Source organism: Streptopelia decaocto (assembly GCF_964273445.1).
Source record: "Streptopelia decaocto genome assembly, chromosome: 2".
NCBI classification, from domain to species: Eukaryota; Metazoa; Chordata; class Aves; order Columbiformes; family Columbidae; genus Streptopelia; species Streptopelia decaocto.
In genome coordinates this window covers 115306462-115319430 of record NC_138655.1, presented here as the reverse complement: position 1 = coordinate 115319430, position 12969 = coordinate 115306462, and the positions used below count along the sequence as shown (strand labels likewise).

The 12969-nt window shown below is 38.8% G+C and overlaps 1 protein-coding gene across 1 annotated transcript in view; it reads right to left on the bottom strand.

Annotated features, from left to right (window-relative positions):
- Nucleotides 1–12969, bottom strand: part of GLB1 (galactosidase beta 1) — a 51840-nt gene that overhangs the window by 29993 nt on the left and 8878 nt on the right. The window contains exons 2-5 of the mRNA XM_082044784.1: nt 9512–9681; nt 1875–2025; nt 1514–1574; nt 602–696 (exon numbers count right to left, since the gene is read on the bottom strand). Of these exons, the coding sequence (XP_081900910.1) occupies nt 602–696; nt 1514–1574; nt 1875–2025; nt 9512–9681 (477 nt within the window). The remainder of the gene's footprint in view (nt 1–601; nt 697–1513; nt 1575–1874; nt 2026–9511; nt 9682–12969) is intronic.

The window sequence follows — 12969 nt, the reverse complement described above, 5'->3', positions numbered from 1 at the left end:
GAGTCTAAAAAGAAAAGTATTAAAACAAAGCTTTTGTTATGGTCAAATACTAAGAATACAAAACAGCCACCACTGCACATTTAGAAGGAGTTTAAGGGAGAAGAAGCTAGAGAGCAGCTACTCACTATGAACACACAACATCGTGTCCTGAAACATTTACAGCTTAAGTTAGATGCTAAGAACTAAAAAGCCTAATTTTTGAGGCTGTTTTTGTCACAAGCTTTAGGCTCACTTCATGTTGCCTTTGCTTCTATCTGCAGGTATCCTTATTTGCCTTTTTCCTGTCAGAGGGTTTCAGGTCATTGTAATATATTGTGGCTTTATGTGAGACTGGCATGAAACTCGGATCTAAAAAGCCCCACAGGTTTCCTCTATTGCTTCTTATAGTTTTGGGAAACAACTTTAATAGAGCAGACGAGTGCTTTCTGCATTCTGGAAACAGTGCATTCAGTTCTTTAGGATAAGGGATTTCATCAGAATATTTCAACTACCTGAAACTGTTAAGGAAAATGTGACATTACCATGCAACACCCATGGAGTGTCTGCAAGAGCAACATAAGCATCCATGCTGCTTGGGTTCATTTGATTTTCAGGAAGTTACCTGCACCATGATGACTGGACCTCCATTTTGATAGAGGTGAGGCCTCATCTTTGGCAAAAGGACACCCATCCATTTCTCCACTGCTGCCAGGTAATCTGTGATACACAAAGTATAAATGTTTCACTTTTCCACTTTTTTCTAGTTTTTGTTTTAAATTATATATGGGTAGTCTTTACCTAGTGTCCTTAATATGTAAATTACAACAGAAGAGCATTTAATAAAGTGATGTGCTCCCATACTTGTTCATAAATGCTAGCTTCCAGTACAGTTTACTAAAAAATAAAACATTTAAACACTGACGAACTTTGAAAATCACCATAGAGACTTCAATGTCTCACACATGTCATCCTAACGCATTTCTACAGGAAAACAAATTTGAATGTTGCTATGTGTACTATTTTTTTTTAAATAGATAACTTATCCCACAATAAGCAGAACTGAAATCAGATACGATATATATCTTTGTCCCCTAACACGCACTCCAGTAAGCACATTTATCTCCTGTGTCATCCCATCCTTGCATGTCTGGACCACGACCAGGTAGCATACAGGAATGTCGTAACAAATTCTGGAATTACATGCACACTGACCAGCCAGGAAACACCCCCACAATGAGTGGCCAGTTCGCCACTGAAAAACTCAAAGCTGCGAGCTACCTGTCTTCTCCTCAATGGTGAAAATAATTTATCGCTTGGCACCAATTTTCACTAAATTTGTCAATACCTTGGAAATTTTCTGCCCTCCTTTGTTCATTCTGTATACTTCTCAAATGCACACTTCTAATTTAAAGTACTGAAGGTTTTGCTCCTAAGATAGCTTATGCTGAAATGTGAAATATCTTGTAATGGTCTCAAACAGCAAGTCACCTTGCTGCTAAAGTGTATTTCTGCTAGTCCTCTTTGGTGCCTCTACCTGAATCAGAAGACCTGAGAACAATAGATTTCTTCTCCAGTAGCCATGCAGGAAGACCTCCCTGAGAAAAGAAAGAATATCACTTCAGTGACCATTTTTACTAAATGTAAGAAGAATTTAGGCATTTACAAAACATATACTGAGACCTGAAGCTTGATTTTCTAGAAATAATAATTCCAAATGAAAAAAGAAATACAAATTAAGCTTGCATTGTAAGAAGTCACTTAAGATGCATGGATTTTAACACACTAAACCAAGAGTCTTGTCCAAGGACACAAGAAGTATGTTCAGCTACTTTAAGACAGAAATACTTGCATTAGATTTACCCTAGAAATGAGATAACTGTTACAAAAGGCTGTACCATGTCCCATTCTGCACAGATGTAAGGTCCAGCTCTCAGGATAACCAGCAAACCAGTGTCATTAGCAAGCTGCAGGAAATGTTCCAGATCTTTATCACCAGAAAAATCATACACGCCCATCAGGGTTTCATGGTAGTTCCATGGCACATACCTATGAAGAGAGAAAATGACCCTCCGTTAGGAATCATAGAATAGTTCAGATTGGAAGGGACCTTCAAAAGTCCTCTATTCCAATCCCCCTGCCACGAGCAGGGACATCTTCAACTAGATCAGGTTGCTCAGAGCCTCGTCCAGCGTGGCCTGGAATGTTTCCAGGTATGGGGCATCTACCACCTCTCTGGGCAACCTGGGCCAGTGTTTCACCATCATTGTAAAAAAATTCTTCCTCATGTCTAACCTGAATCTCCCCTCCTTTAGTTTAGAACAATCACCTTGTCCTGTTGTAACAGGCCCTTCTAGAAAGTCTGTCCCCATCTTTCTTATAGGCCCCTTTTAAGTACTGAAAGGCCACAATATCGTCTCCCCCAGAGCCTTCTCTTCTCCAGGCTGAACAACCCCAACTCTCTTAGCCTGTCCTCAAGGCAGAGGTGTTCCAGCCCTCTGATCATTTTTGCAGCCTCCTCTGGACCCTCTCCAACAGGAAACTGAGACTAAACCAGAAATCTGAATAACAACTGTTTGCACCACATGGCTCAGAGATCTGTAATACTGAACTGGTCTTCGGATCAGTAAAATACAAGAATAACTCCAGGGCCTTTCTTCTGTCTAAGCCTCAAATGATGTTGCATCTAGGTCTTGAATACTTTCATTGACCAGACCAATGCAGGTTCTGGAAACTCAGCATGGGAAGAACGGTCAAGTTAGAGAATAAGGTGCCCAGGAGCCTGGACAAAGTAAAATCTCGTTTCAACCAAGCAATAAAACACCCAAACAGATGACCATTTGTGAGAACATTTCTCTGCTACTTACAGAACCTGAGAAACCACAACCTCACCACAGAACACCTCATGCAAGATAAAAAACACACGCTTGGTTGTAAGGCAACAAGCAAACATGTTACCTACCAACATCTATGTGTAATGCTGTGTCTTATGGCCCATGCTTGACAACCATGAGAGTTTTGGCTTGGGACAGTACTAAGTGGCATTCATAGAAAAGACAGACATTAAAATTAGGATGAGTACAGACTGAGCAAGGATTCAAGAGAATGGGAAAACTCATTCTCCAAGTGTTTACTTCTTTGTACATAGCTTTGTAATTTCTCTAAGAGAACTGTTACCACTGTTCCAGTGAGGACAAATTTGAGAAAAAAATTGTCAAACAAAAACCATGATTAGTGAAGCAAAGATCCTCTCAAGCAACACTTTTTTTTTTTTTTTTTTTACTGTCAGTGTGTGTTTCTATGTTACAGCATTAATTTTGTAAGAACTACCCAAGAGGGAAAGTTCAGAAAACACTGCTCTCAGAAAGCAAGAAAAGCAGGAACCCTCACATGAGCACACTACCAAAGTGGCCACAATCAGACATATATGCACATAAACATCAAGCAGAAACACAATCTTTCAGCAACATTAGTTTATATTATAGCCTCGCAAATGCCAAAATCTTAAGCCTCTGTTTGAAAAGATAAAGCTTAAAATTTATATGCCAGCATGGAGTCAAAGCGACACACTAAGGAATCAAAATGCAGTTTTTCCCCCCTGTGTAGTATATTTTATTTCTTTGTCAATCTGCTCTAATTGTTTCCAAAGCACATGATTAACTCATTTGTAAAACAAAGTAAATGCGCATCTAATGAATATATGAACCACGTGAAAATACATTGAACATTAATTTAGTTTTGTGCACTTCATCTAAATTTCAAGCAGAGGTGCAAGCTGATTGCTGATATTTAAGATCAAAGTAGATAAAGTAGAAAACTATTTAAAACAAACAAATGACCAATCTACCTCAAAAAAGCCAATACCAGAGTATCGAATTGTGCTTGCTTTCACTGTTCCATATACCATTATCCAGATTATCACTGCAGATTAATTTTAGTTTGCTCTAAGCCATAACAACTGTTTTCAAAGCTATTGCTTAGAACCACTGAATTGTTTTAAGGTTTTTTTTTTAATATATATATATGTGTGTGTGTGTGTATGTATATATATATATGACTATGGGTTTGTCAAAGACAGGTAAACATAACTTCATTTGTTCACAGAAAAGCTTGCCTAAAGGATTATAGAAAAGGAAAAAAGGTGATGTCTCTTGACTTAGCAACACATTTGGTACTTTGCTGTATGACATGCCTACAGGCAAACATAAAAAAAATAGAGGCTAGTTGGTATAAGATTCACACAGAATAAAAATTAACCACAAAAGAAAACCCACAATTCGCTGGGAAAGCAATCTGGTATTTTGAGGAGTATCCCAAGTCTCTTTTGTAGGTCTAACTATATCCAAAGCTTTTACTGACATCCAGGTGATGTAACACACAACATGCTTTGTAAATGGGAAGCAGCTGCAAATCTGTGAACACAATCAGGATTCTAAATGCTCTTAACTAATGAGCAACATGGTCTGACATCAACAAGCAATTCAGAGTATCACGTCTTAATCCTCTCTTGCATAGGAAAAAGCAAAAAAACACAAAATGAGAAAGAAGAGATACAGAAGTGGTATTAATAGGAAAAAGGTCTGCAGGTACCATGGAAAAGTACCATCTGACTATGAATCACCAGCATGACAAAGCTCTTTCTGGGAGGAATTAACAGGCATGTTGATGTAGCAACTCATTCACTGAAAAAAATGCTTCTAGCAGAAAGCTGCATCTGTTTGAGCAAAATAAAGATGACTAGATATTAACTTCATAACAGCTTCTAGCTGCCTAAAATACTACTACAGAAGAACAGCAACTACTTACATTCCTTTCTCTTTAGACTACTGAACAAGTTATTTATAACTGGTAAGTAAATTATAGGTTAATATGAGAAAAGCATTCTAGCTGTAATTTAACTACACCTCGTAACCTGTTAATTAGGAAAATACACTCATTGAAGAGTTTACAAATTTCTTCTAGAAACAAGTCTGAAGGTCTAGACATGCTTAATAGTGTCTGAGGTGAGGACAAAAAGGTTTCCCCAACTCCCTTACACTCCAGATGGAAGAAGATGGAAGAATTATTCTAGAAACAGTTTCAATTTATGACCCATGCTTCCCCACAAGGCTGGGAAAAAAGCAAATTTTAGTGGAGAAGAAGGGAAGAAAGTGGGGAACAAAATTTATGTGAAATGCTTTCTTACAGAATGAATCATGATATAAATGTATTTTAAACTCTGGTCTAAAAGTTGTGACTAATACACTTTAATCCCCTTGTATATTTTCTACAGCTAGCAACATCCTCAAACTAAATCATTTTACCTTAAAATTGTTATTATTAGCAATTATATTTCCCATATACTATTGTACAAATATATACTCAGTTGTTAATGCTGTGCTGCTTCAGCTATAGAATAATTGATTTATAAAAGAATGCCACATCCCTTTTTCAAACTTGAGATGTGGTATTTCTTCTGTACTTGAGTAATGACTTTTACTCTCCACTTAGAGGTTATATGATAAAGCATAGAAATTGTATCTCTTTTCTTTAAAAGTCACAGTTTTCCTCTCCTATTTCAGAAATATGTCAACAGCCAAAAAACCTCACTTAACTACCTTAATGTACAAAATAATTCTCTCTGTAATACCAGGCTGGTTTTTTTTTTTTAATTAGTGTAACATTAAATCGCTTGTACCACTCATAAATAACAGAGCAGCATTTTATACATTCTAGTTAAATTACACACTTACCAGTCTTTTTCAAAAGTAAATTGTGCTTATTTTTTAAATTAATAGATATTCTAAAGAGCAGCTCTTTCTTAGAGGGAACTTCTACAGGTTTACAGTTTTCTGCTTATAAGTCAGCAAATAAAATAAAACAAATAAAACATTCGACATTCTTTAACCTATAATCCTGTAAGGTAACTACCGATTCTTCCAGGAAGCTTCTCCACTGATCTATACATCCTATAAATATTTAGCCCCATCTGGTGGTTAATTGTTTCTCTCATCCCTGCCAAAAGAAAACAAAACAAACTGCTAACTTTCAGTCCTCTCCAGATGTCTCTGACAGCATTTGCTTCTAGCTGGCAAACACCACTCAGGAAATGAAAACAAGGACAGATGTCTCTGTGCACTAACTGCCAAGGTCAGGAGCGGAGTTCCTAGGTTGACCTCCATCATCTTCTGCGATAGCATGCCAACCTCAACATCAAATTTCAGCCTGTTATTTGGAAGGTTTAGGCCTTCATATTTTAAGCTTTAATGCAAGACCAAGCTTCCTGTCACCTGTTTTCTCATATTCTGTTATTGCTTTAGATGTTTCCAGGTGCAGATGGTTATATCCATATATATATATAGAGAGAGAGATATTCTGACTACACCCATTCAAGAGCCTCACATGAGCTGCTGACTCACTCATTAGCTTAACAATGCACCAAGGCACAGCACAGGAGTCTTTTGGAAACAAGGCAGGAGAAAGCAGGAAGGAGAGCAGGTCTGGCTTGCTTTGACCACAATGTATGTACAAGGACAATCCTGTAATAAAAGGATCCTGTTTCCCTTGAAGTGGTTAAGCCTCACTGTGAGCACTTTGATAAGAACAAGGAAGGCTCCCATATTTCAAATTACAGCAAGATCCATCCCTGTCTCATGGGAAAAAACCCAAGCAGCAAAATCAGTCTTCAGAGGTGGCCCCAAGGCTGGGAGTCCAACTCCCACGTTCTGCCAGAAGGTCGGGCAGTGCTGCTGCCCATTCCGGAACAACTTCACCCAACTGGTATCTCAGTCCCTTGCTAATGGTTTTACTGATCCAGGAAAGTTTGGCTGAAGAAGAAAAAAACAAAAACCAAAACCACAACTAAATATATCACTTAGAGCAATTTCCATTTTTACCAAATCCACACAAAATCACAACAGAATTGTTTGGGAAATAATCAAGAGCAGTAAGGCTTGATAACCTGCCTACTTCAAAGAAAAATGAAAGGGTTTTGGTGTGTGATTTGGCTTTTTTACCATCAAGAGAGAAAGAGAGAGATACCAGTGCCAAATGGAAACATACATGGATTTGATTCTTCTAGAAAATGCAAGGCACAGGGTTACCTTCTGCTCATAAGGTATAAATTGAGGAGCTACCTTTCACCACAGTAGGAAAAATCCAAAGGTAAGGCAATGATGAGGGAGAAAGATAAAGAATCGCAATCTGCTCTACAAAAAGAAAAGGAGGTTGTAAGAAACACATTATGTCATCAGTGATGCTGCAACAACACACCTAGGGCCATAGGTCACATAACCGCAGGGCAATACGTGCTACCTGCACATGCCTAAACAGAAACAACTCAGCTCTCCCAAGACCAGAGACCAGTCAACAGCAGCAACACAAGACAATCTCCACTCTGTCCCACATAATGGAAGCACACTAATGCAAAACACTGAAGCACAGAGTAAGAGATCTCAACAAGTGGAAAAAAAAAATTTTATATATATATATATATATATAAAAAACAGAATCACAGAATGTCTGGGGTTGGAATGGACCTCTGGAGATCATCTAGTCCAACCCACCTGCTAAAGCAGGTTCACCCAGAGCAGATCACACAGGAATGTGTCCAGGCGGGTTTTAAATGTCTCCAGAGAAGGAGACTCCATATGAAATTGCTTCCTGCTCTTTTCCAGACTACTTCTCCATTTTGCTGCAAGTGTTCTGAATATAAATCTTGTCTTCTCATAAACTTGCAGCCTCTCCGGTTTGGTAATGCTAAGCAAACTTCATAAGATATTTTACCACCCAGGTCATTAGCAAAAATACTGAAGCCTGGAGGAGTCCCATTTCTGAGTCCAGTTTTCCAACTGGTTGAAGGAAAAAAAAAGAAACTGTTAGTGGGAGATTACAAAGGAAGAAGAAGGAAGCAAAAGGAAAAAAAAAACAAAAGGAAAAAAAAAGGAAAAAAAGGAGCAACCACCATAGCAATTTTGACATTAAACAACAGTGACAGGGGTGGGGGCACAAAGGTGGAGAGGGTCGTAATGGGAAAGAAAATATTCCTGTCTCAGAAGACCAGTGATGCAGCAGAGGCATGAACAGGCCATTTCAAAGAAAAAAGGAAGGGACTCCTTGAAAAAGCTGGAAATGAACAGAGGGCACCGAAGATATACAGGTGTTAGTAGGAAGAGGAAAAGACATAAGGAAAGTATGAGACACTACAGATCATAGAAGTGACAGAGCCACTGTCAGGACTCAGGCTGACCTTCAAGCCAGATATCAAAATGTATAATTTTCAGGTCCATTTAAGATTACTTTTATTGCAGAAAAAAAAAAATTACATGGGCAATTCCGGCAACTCTGTCCTGAGCAAGTGTGTCCCTTAATCTCATTGTTCTTATGTGAGGGAAGATAGAACTTGCGTTCTTTGTTAGAAAACAACAGAAAATACCCACCAAATAAAAGCCACTACACCATCACAACACAGGGAAGAGTTTTACAACACAGAAGAAAAAAAAGAGAGACGCCTAAATTTGAAAAAAGGAACTTCTTTTCTTTCCCTGTCATCTGTTCTTCACATACTAACCCTTACTAATCACATCCTTCAGTGTACTAGGCAACCCTGCCACTTGCAGGTGAAACAGAATACAGATTTCAAGGGAGGGAAGGGAAAGATGGTACAACACTCCTGCTGAGCAAAGTGCCCTGGCCTACAGGCTGGGCAGCCCATAGCACACAAGCAGGCTGTTTCAAAGAGAAGTTCTATAATGAGTCCTGTAATGATTTCAGAAAGAAAAACAAACATGTTTGGGAACTACAACCATTGCTTGAGAAGACTGTGCCTTACATTTTTCTAACATTCTTCTTCCCTTGTGAACAAAGCTTTGGAAAAAATCAGAGTAAGCTGCGTTTTTTTTTTTTTAATCTATGCCTCACCTATTGCAATGAGTATAAAACCAGGTAGGAAAGACAAAAAAGATGGACTAAAGGTTTGGTTCATGCAACCAAAAGCTGTTTAAACTGTTGTGGCGTTCGGTTCGGTTTGTTTGTTTGTTGGTTTTTGTTTGTTTTTAAAGAAATACACTTACTGCCCAACCATTTTTTCTAAACTTAAACACTCCTGGTGAAATAGCTTTAAGTGCTACTGCAGCCTTCACCAATGTTTTCAAGGCTTTAGGGCCATACAACCTAGGTTGTACTAGGTTATCATCCCTTCTCATCTCATCTGCCTTTTGACCAGAAATTATGATGCCCTTGGCAGAGGCAGAGCACATACAACAATTTTGTAGTTGCCAAAGTTCACAGTCCAACAATTTAGTTCAGATCACAATTGCACTCTGGGTTATGAAGCAAGAGGTGCTGTTCCCACAGCAGGGAAGTGGACTGTCAGCTATAACCTACCCAGCTGTCTCAGCCTCTTAGAGGTCACCCTGTATCACCCTTCACTTTTCCAGAGCCTTCTCACCTATTTTTAAAAATGAATAAACCAAGCAGCAACAGTAGCATTCTACTTAACTACTTCTCACACATCTCCCAGGACTACAAATCACTTTGAAAGTCACCAGCTACTCACGTTTGAATGGCATCAAGTCCTGCCATCTTCATCTTCAACAAGCGGTCGCTCCAGTAATACCGGGGCACCCGTGAGTAGTGAATGCTACCTGAGATGTAACGGAAAGGTCTCCCATCCTTGACAAAGCAGCCAGAGTCATAGTCAATCCCAAAACTCCTCTCGGGTATATCCTGTGTACAAAATACAATTAAATACACAATATGATCTTTTTCTGCCTTGAAAGACATTGATAACAGTCTACACATCTGTGGGTTGTCCACTATAGAAGGAAAAATGGTGTCCAAGTAACTGATGGTGAATGGCTTTCCAGTAGCTACATATAGCCCACCTGAGCCTAACACCAAAGTACAATACATTTGCAAACCATTCAGCAAGGATAGGATTCTCTACTATGCCAAAATATGCCACACACGTTCTCCACTTTTAACAAGTATATACTACCATCTTTCTACATTTTGCAGTTGCTCACACCACTGCAAGTGATGAGGAATTAATTAGGGAAGATGTGGTAAATGGCAACACTTTGCACCTAATGCTTCACGACCTTAATTCCAATTTAATGCCATGCTCAAGTCTAGAAGTAAAAGCCAGCTGGAAGCTTTTGAGGAACAAATACCACATTCTAAATGCTCTGGGGCACCAATTAATAATACCTTTGAAAGTTCAGTTTCTAATAAGTGTAAAACTGTTTGATAGATCTGTCTGGCAAACTGCATACATTTATGTAAGCCACTAAAAATTAGTCATTTTCTGAGAAAGTCCTACTTTTCAATACTATTTCAGCTAAGCACACCCCAAACAGTGGAACTTAACTAAGGAGCAGGGAAAATAAGAATCTTCACTTCCTAGTCATAAGAAACATCCCTTAACTTCAAGAGCATGGGATTACTCCTCAGGTGAGCCTATGATCTTAGTAAGATTTTAAACTACTATGACCAACAACAGTACCTCTTTTACTTGTTAAAAACAATGAAAAACAGAAGACCTTTAAGTGCTTGGCCCTATGCCTTTAAGAACCTTTAATTTTTTTAAACAAACCTTAGCACCTCCAATCTTATATCTCCCATGTGTCTTTGGCATCCCTTTAACCAGTTTACTTTTGTCCTTAACACACCACTGAATAGTTGGTTGCTTGTCCTCATGTTCTATGACTTTGCATTTTATCAGATTTATTACTGCGCACATTAAAAAAAAAAAAAAATCCCTTCAATGAAAGTTCAGTAGGGATTTATGAAGTAAAATTATGAGTCAGCAAATGTAAGCAGTTAGTTCTTCATACCTATCAGAAAATGTCTTAAGTCAAACAAATAAACCTCATGATTCTTTGGTTGTTATACTAGTCCAAATGAAACACACCTTTCCAAAGTGCAAATTAAAAGCTGTTGAAGGACACTGGCCTTATTCTTGCAAGGATTGGCCTTGGCCTGCCCCATATTGAGGATAGGGCTTAGCAATTACGAAACTGATTACTTGAAATAAAAGCAATGTAAATAGATAGGCAAGAGAGATGCAGACCATCATCTAATGCCACTTGATCCCCCACTACACAAGAGCCATCCACCATCTGAGGAGATCTGCCCAGAGGTTAAGCAGGGACCAACAGACCACACAATTTTGAAGACCCTTCCCATGAAACCACTTCTTTCTGTTAACTGGTGAACAACGTGTACAACTACAGGTAAAGAAAAGCAAAATACAGCAGGCATGTATAAATAGAAAGCTGCAAGTACTGAGACTCCTGGCCAACAACTGGACACAACTGCCAACCAAGACCATACTCTTTGATCGACAAGACAACAAAAAGGAGCCAGTGCAATGTGTCACGGGCCAAAAGAACAAAAAAACCCCACACCCTCCAGAAAACTGGAGAATTGCTGAGTAAACATGCCTATCCCTAGGCTGATATTAAATGGAGCAACTGAATGAGATAACACTCTACAAACATTTGAAGATTACAAACTCCAAGGAAGAGGAAGACTACAGTGTGTTGCAACTGCAATAAAGGCATTTCTTCACAGAAAGCCTTAAATAAAGTAGCGAAAAATGTCTTAAATGCACATAGCAATCCAAAACATTCTGCCAACAGCAAGCAGAAATTGTCTGTGTGGTGGACATATAACAACAGATGTGAGAAGATACATCCCTGAGCTGGCAGGGAAACAAGAACTACAAGGGATTGCAAAGTATTGCACAGGAGAAGCTATTTAAGCCCTCATCCCACAAACACGGACCCATTCCTAACATGATTTAACAAAGAGTTCCATAAAAGTTGAAATAAATCTTGGATAAACCAAGGTATGGATGTGCCAGGTGTCCACAAAGTCAGACCCTTACAGAGCTGAGAAATACTTATGTTCCAGAGCAGCTGGTTTATAACTCAAAGGCTGGGATTCTCCCTGGGGAATTAAGTTGGTTGAGTAACTCCAAGCTGTTAAACCTCAAGCAAATTACCGCTACAGAGGATGCACAGGTATCTACCATCTGCTCACTTTTTCATTTCAAATCTAAGTGACATTTTGCTGATCTTTAATTTATAACCTGCATGTTGATTTCCTGGGCATGCTGCACTAGGATGGATCTGTACTGTGTGTATCCATCCTCTAAGGAAACCATTCACCCTAATGAACACCAAGCAGATGTTCCACATTCTTCAGATGTTTTTTACTCTAGGACACTGTGACAAGTTGAAGCATTAATGTGGTATCCGGTGCTTCAAAATGATCATGATTAAATAAAACTCAGAACCCAAGTGCAGCAATGCAATTCTGCAATATCGACTAAATAAATAAAGTACTAGGAAAAAAAGCACATTAAAAGGCCATTAACCCTGGAAATAAAGAAGGAGAGTCAAAAATTGTTTTTCCCCGCTGAAAAAGGATTTTAACCCCTTCACTTAGATGAGCCACATCAAGAGGTTTATGGAAAAGACACTTGCTCAATTTATGGCAGGTAACTGTTGATAGATGAACATCAAATAAACTGTTTACATAGCTCCACACTCAGGGGACAGACACCCCTGGCAGAAAAACAATAACTTCTTAAAACAATAAAACAATGAAATATTAATTATGAAAGGGATCATCATTGAACTGGTTGACATTTAAAGGCCACGCTTTTAAAGCTATGACCATAACTGTAAATCACCTTCCCTACACATACACCTCCTGATACTGTGTTATTATGGGGGTGAGGAGGGGGAGGAAGCTTCCGGAGTCCTTAAACTGATTTATCTCATTCATTGCCCATTGTAAACAGACTTCCTTTCGCAATCAATTATTCAGCATTCTTTTATTGGCAGTGCATGACTCCACCCATGGCTTGCAGAGGAGAGATTGCAATGAAACATCAAGAATTTCTGTCTGGCTCTGTCAATGTTGCATACTCATGCTTGTTAATACAGAACAGGAATGAATTCTCTGCATCTCCCTAAACGCTGGGGTAGTGGGTCTGCTGGTTTG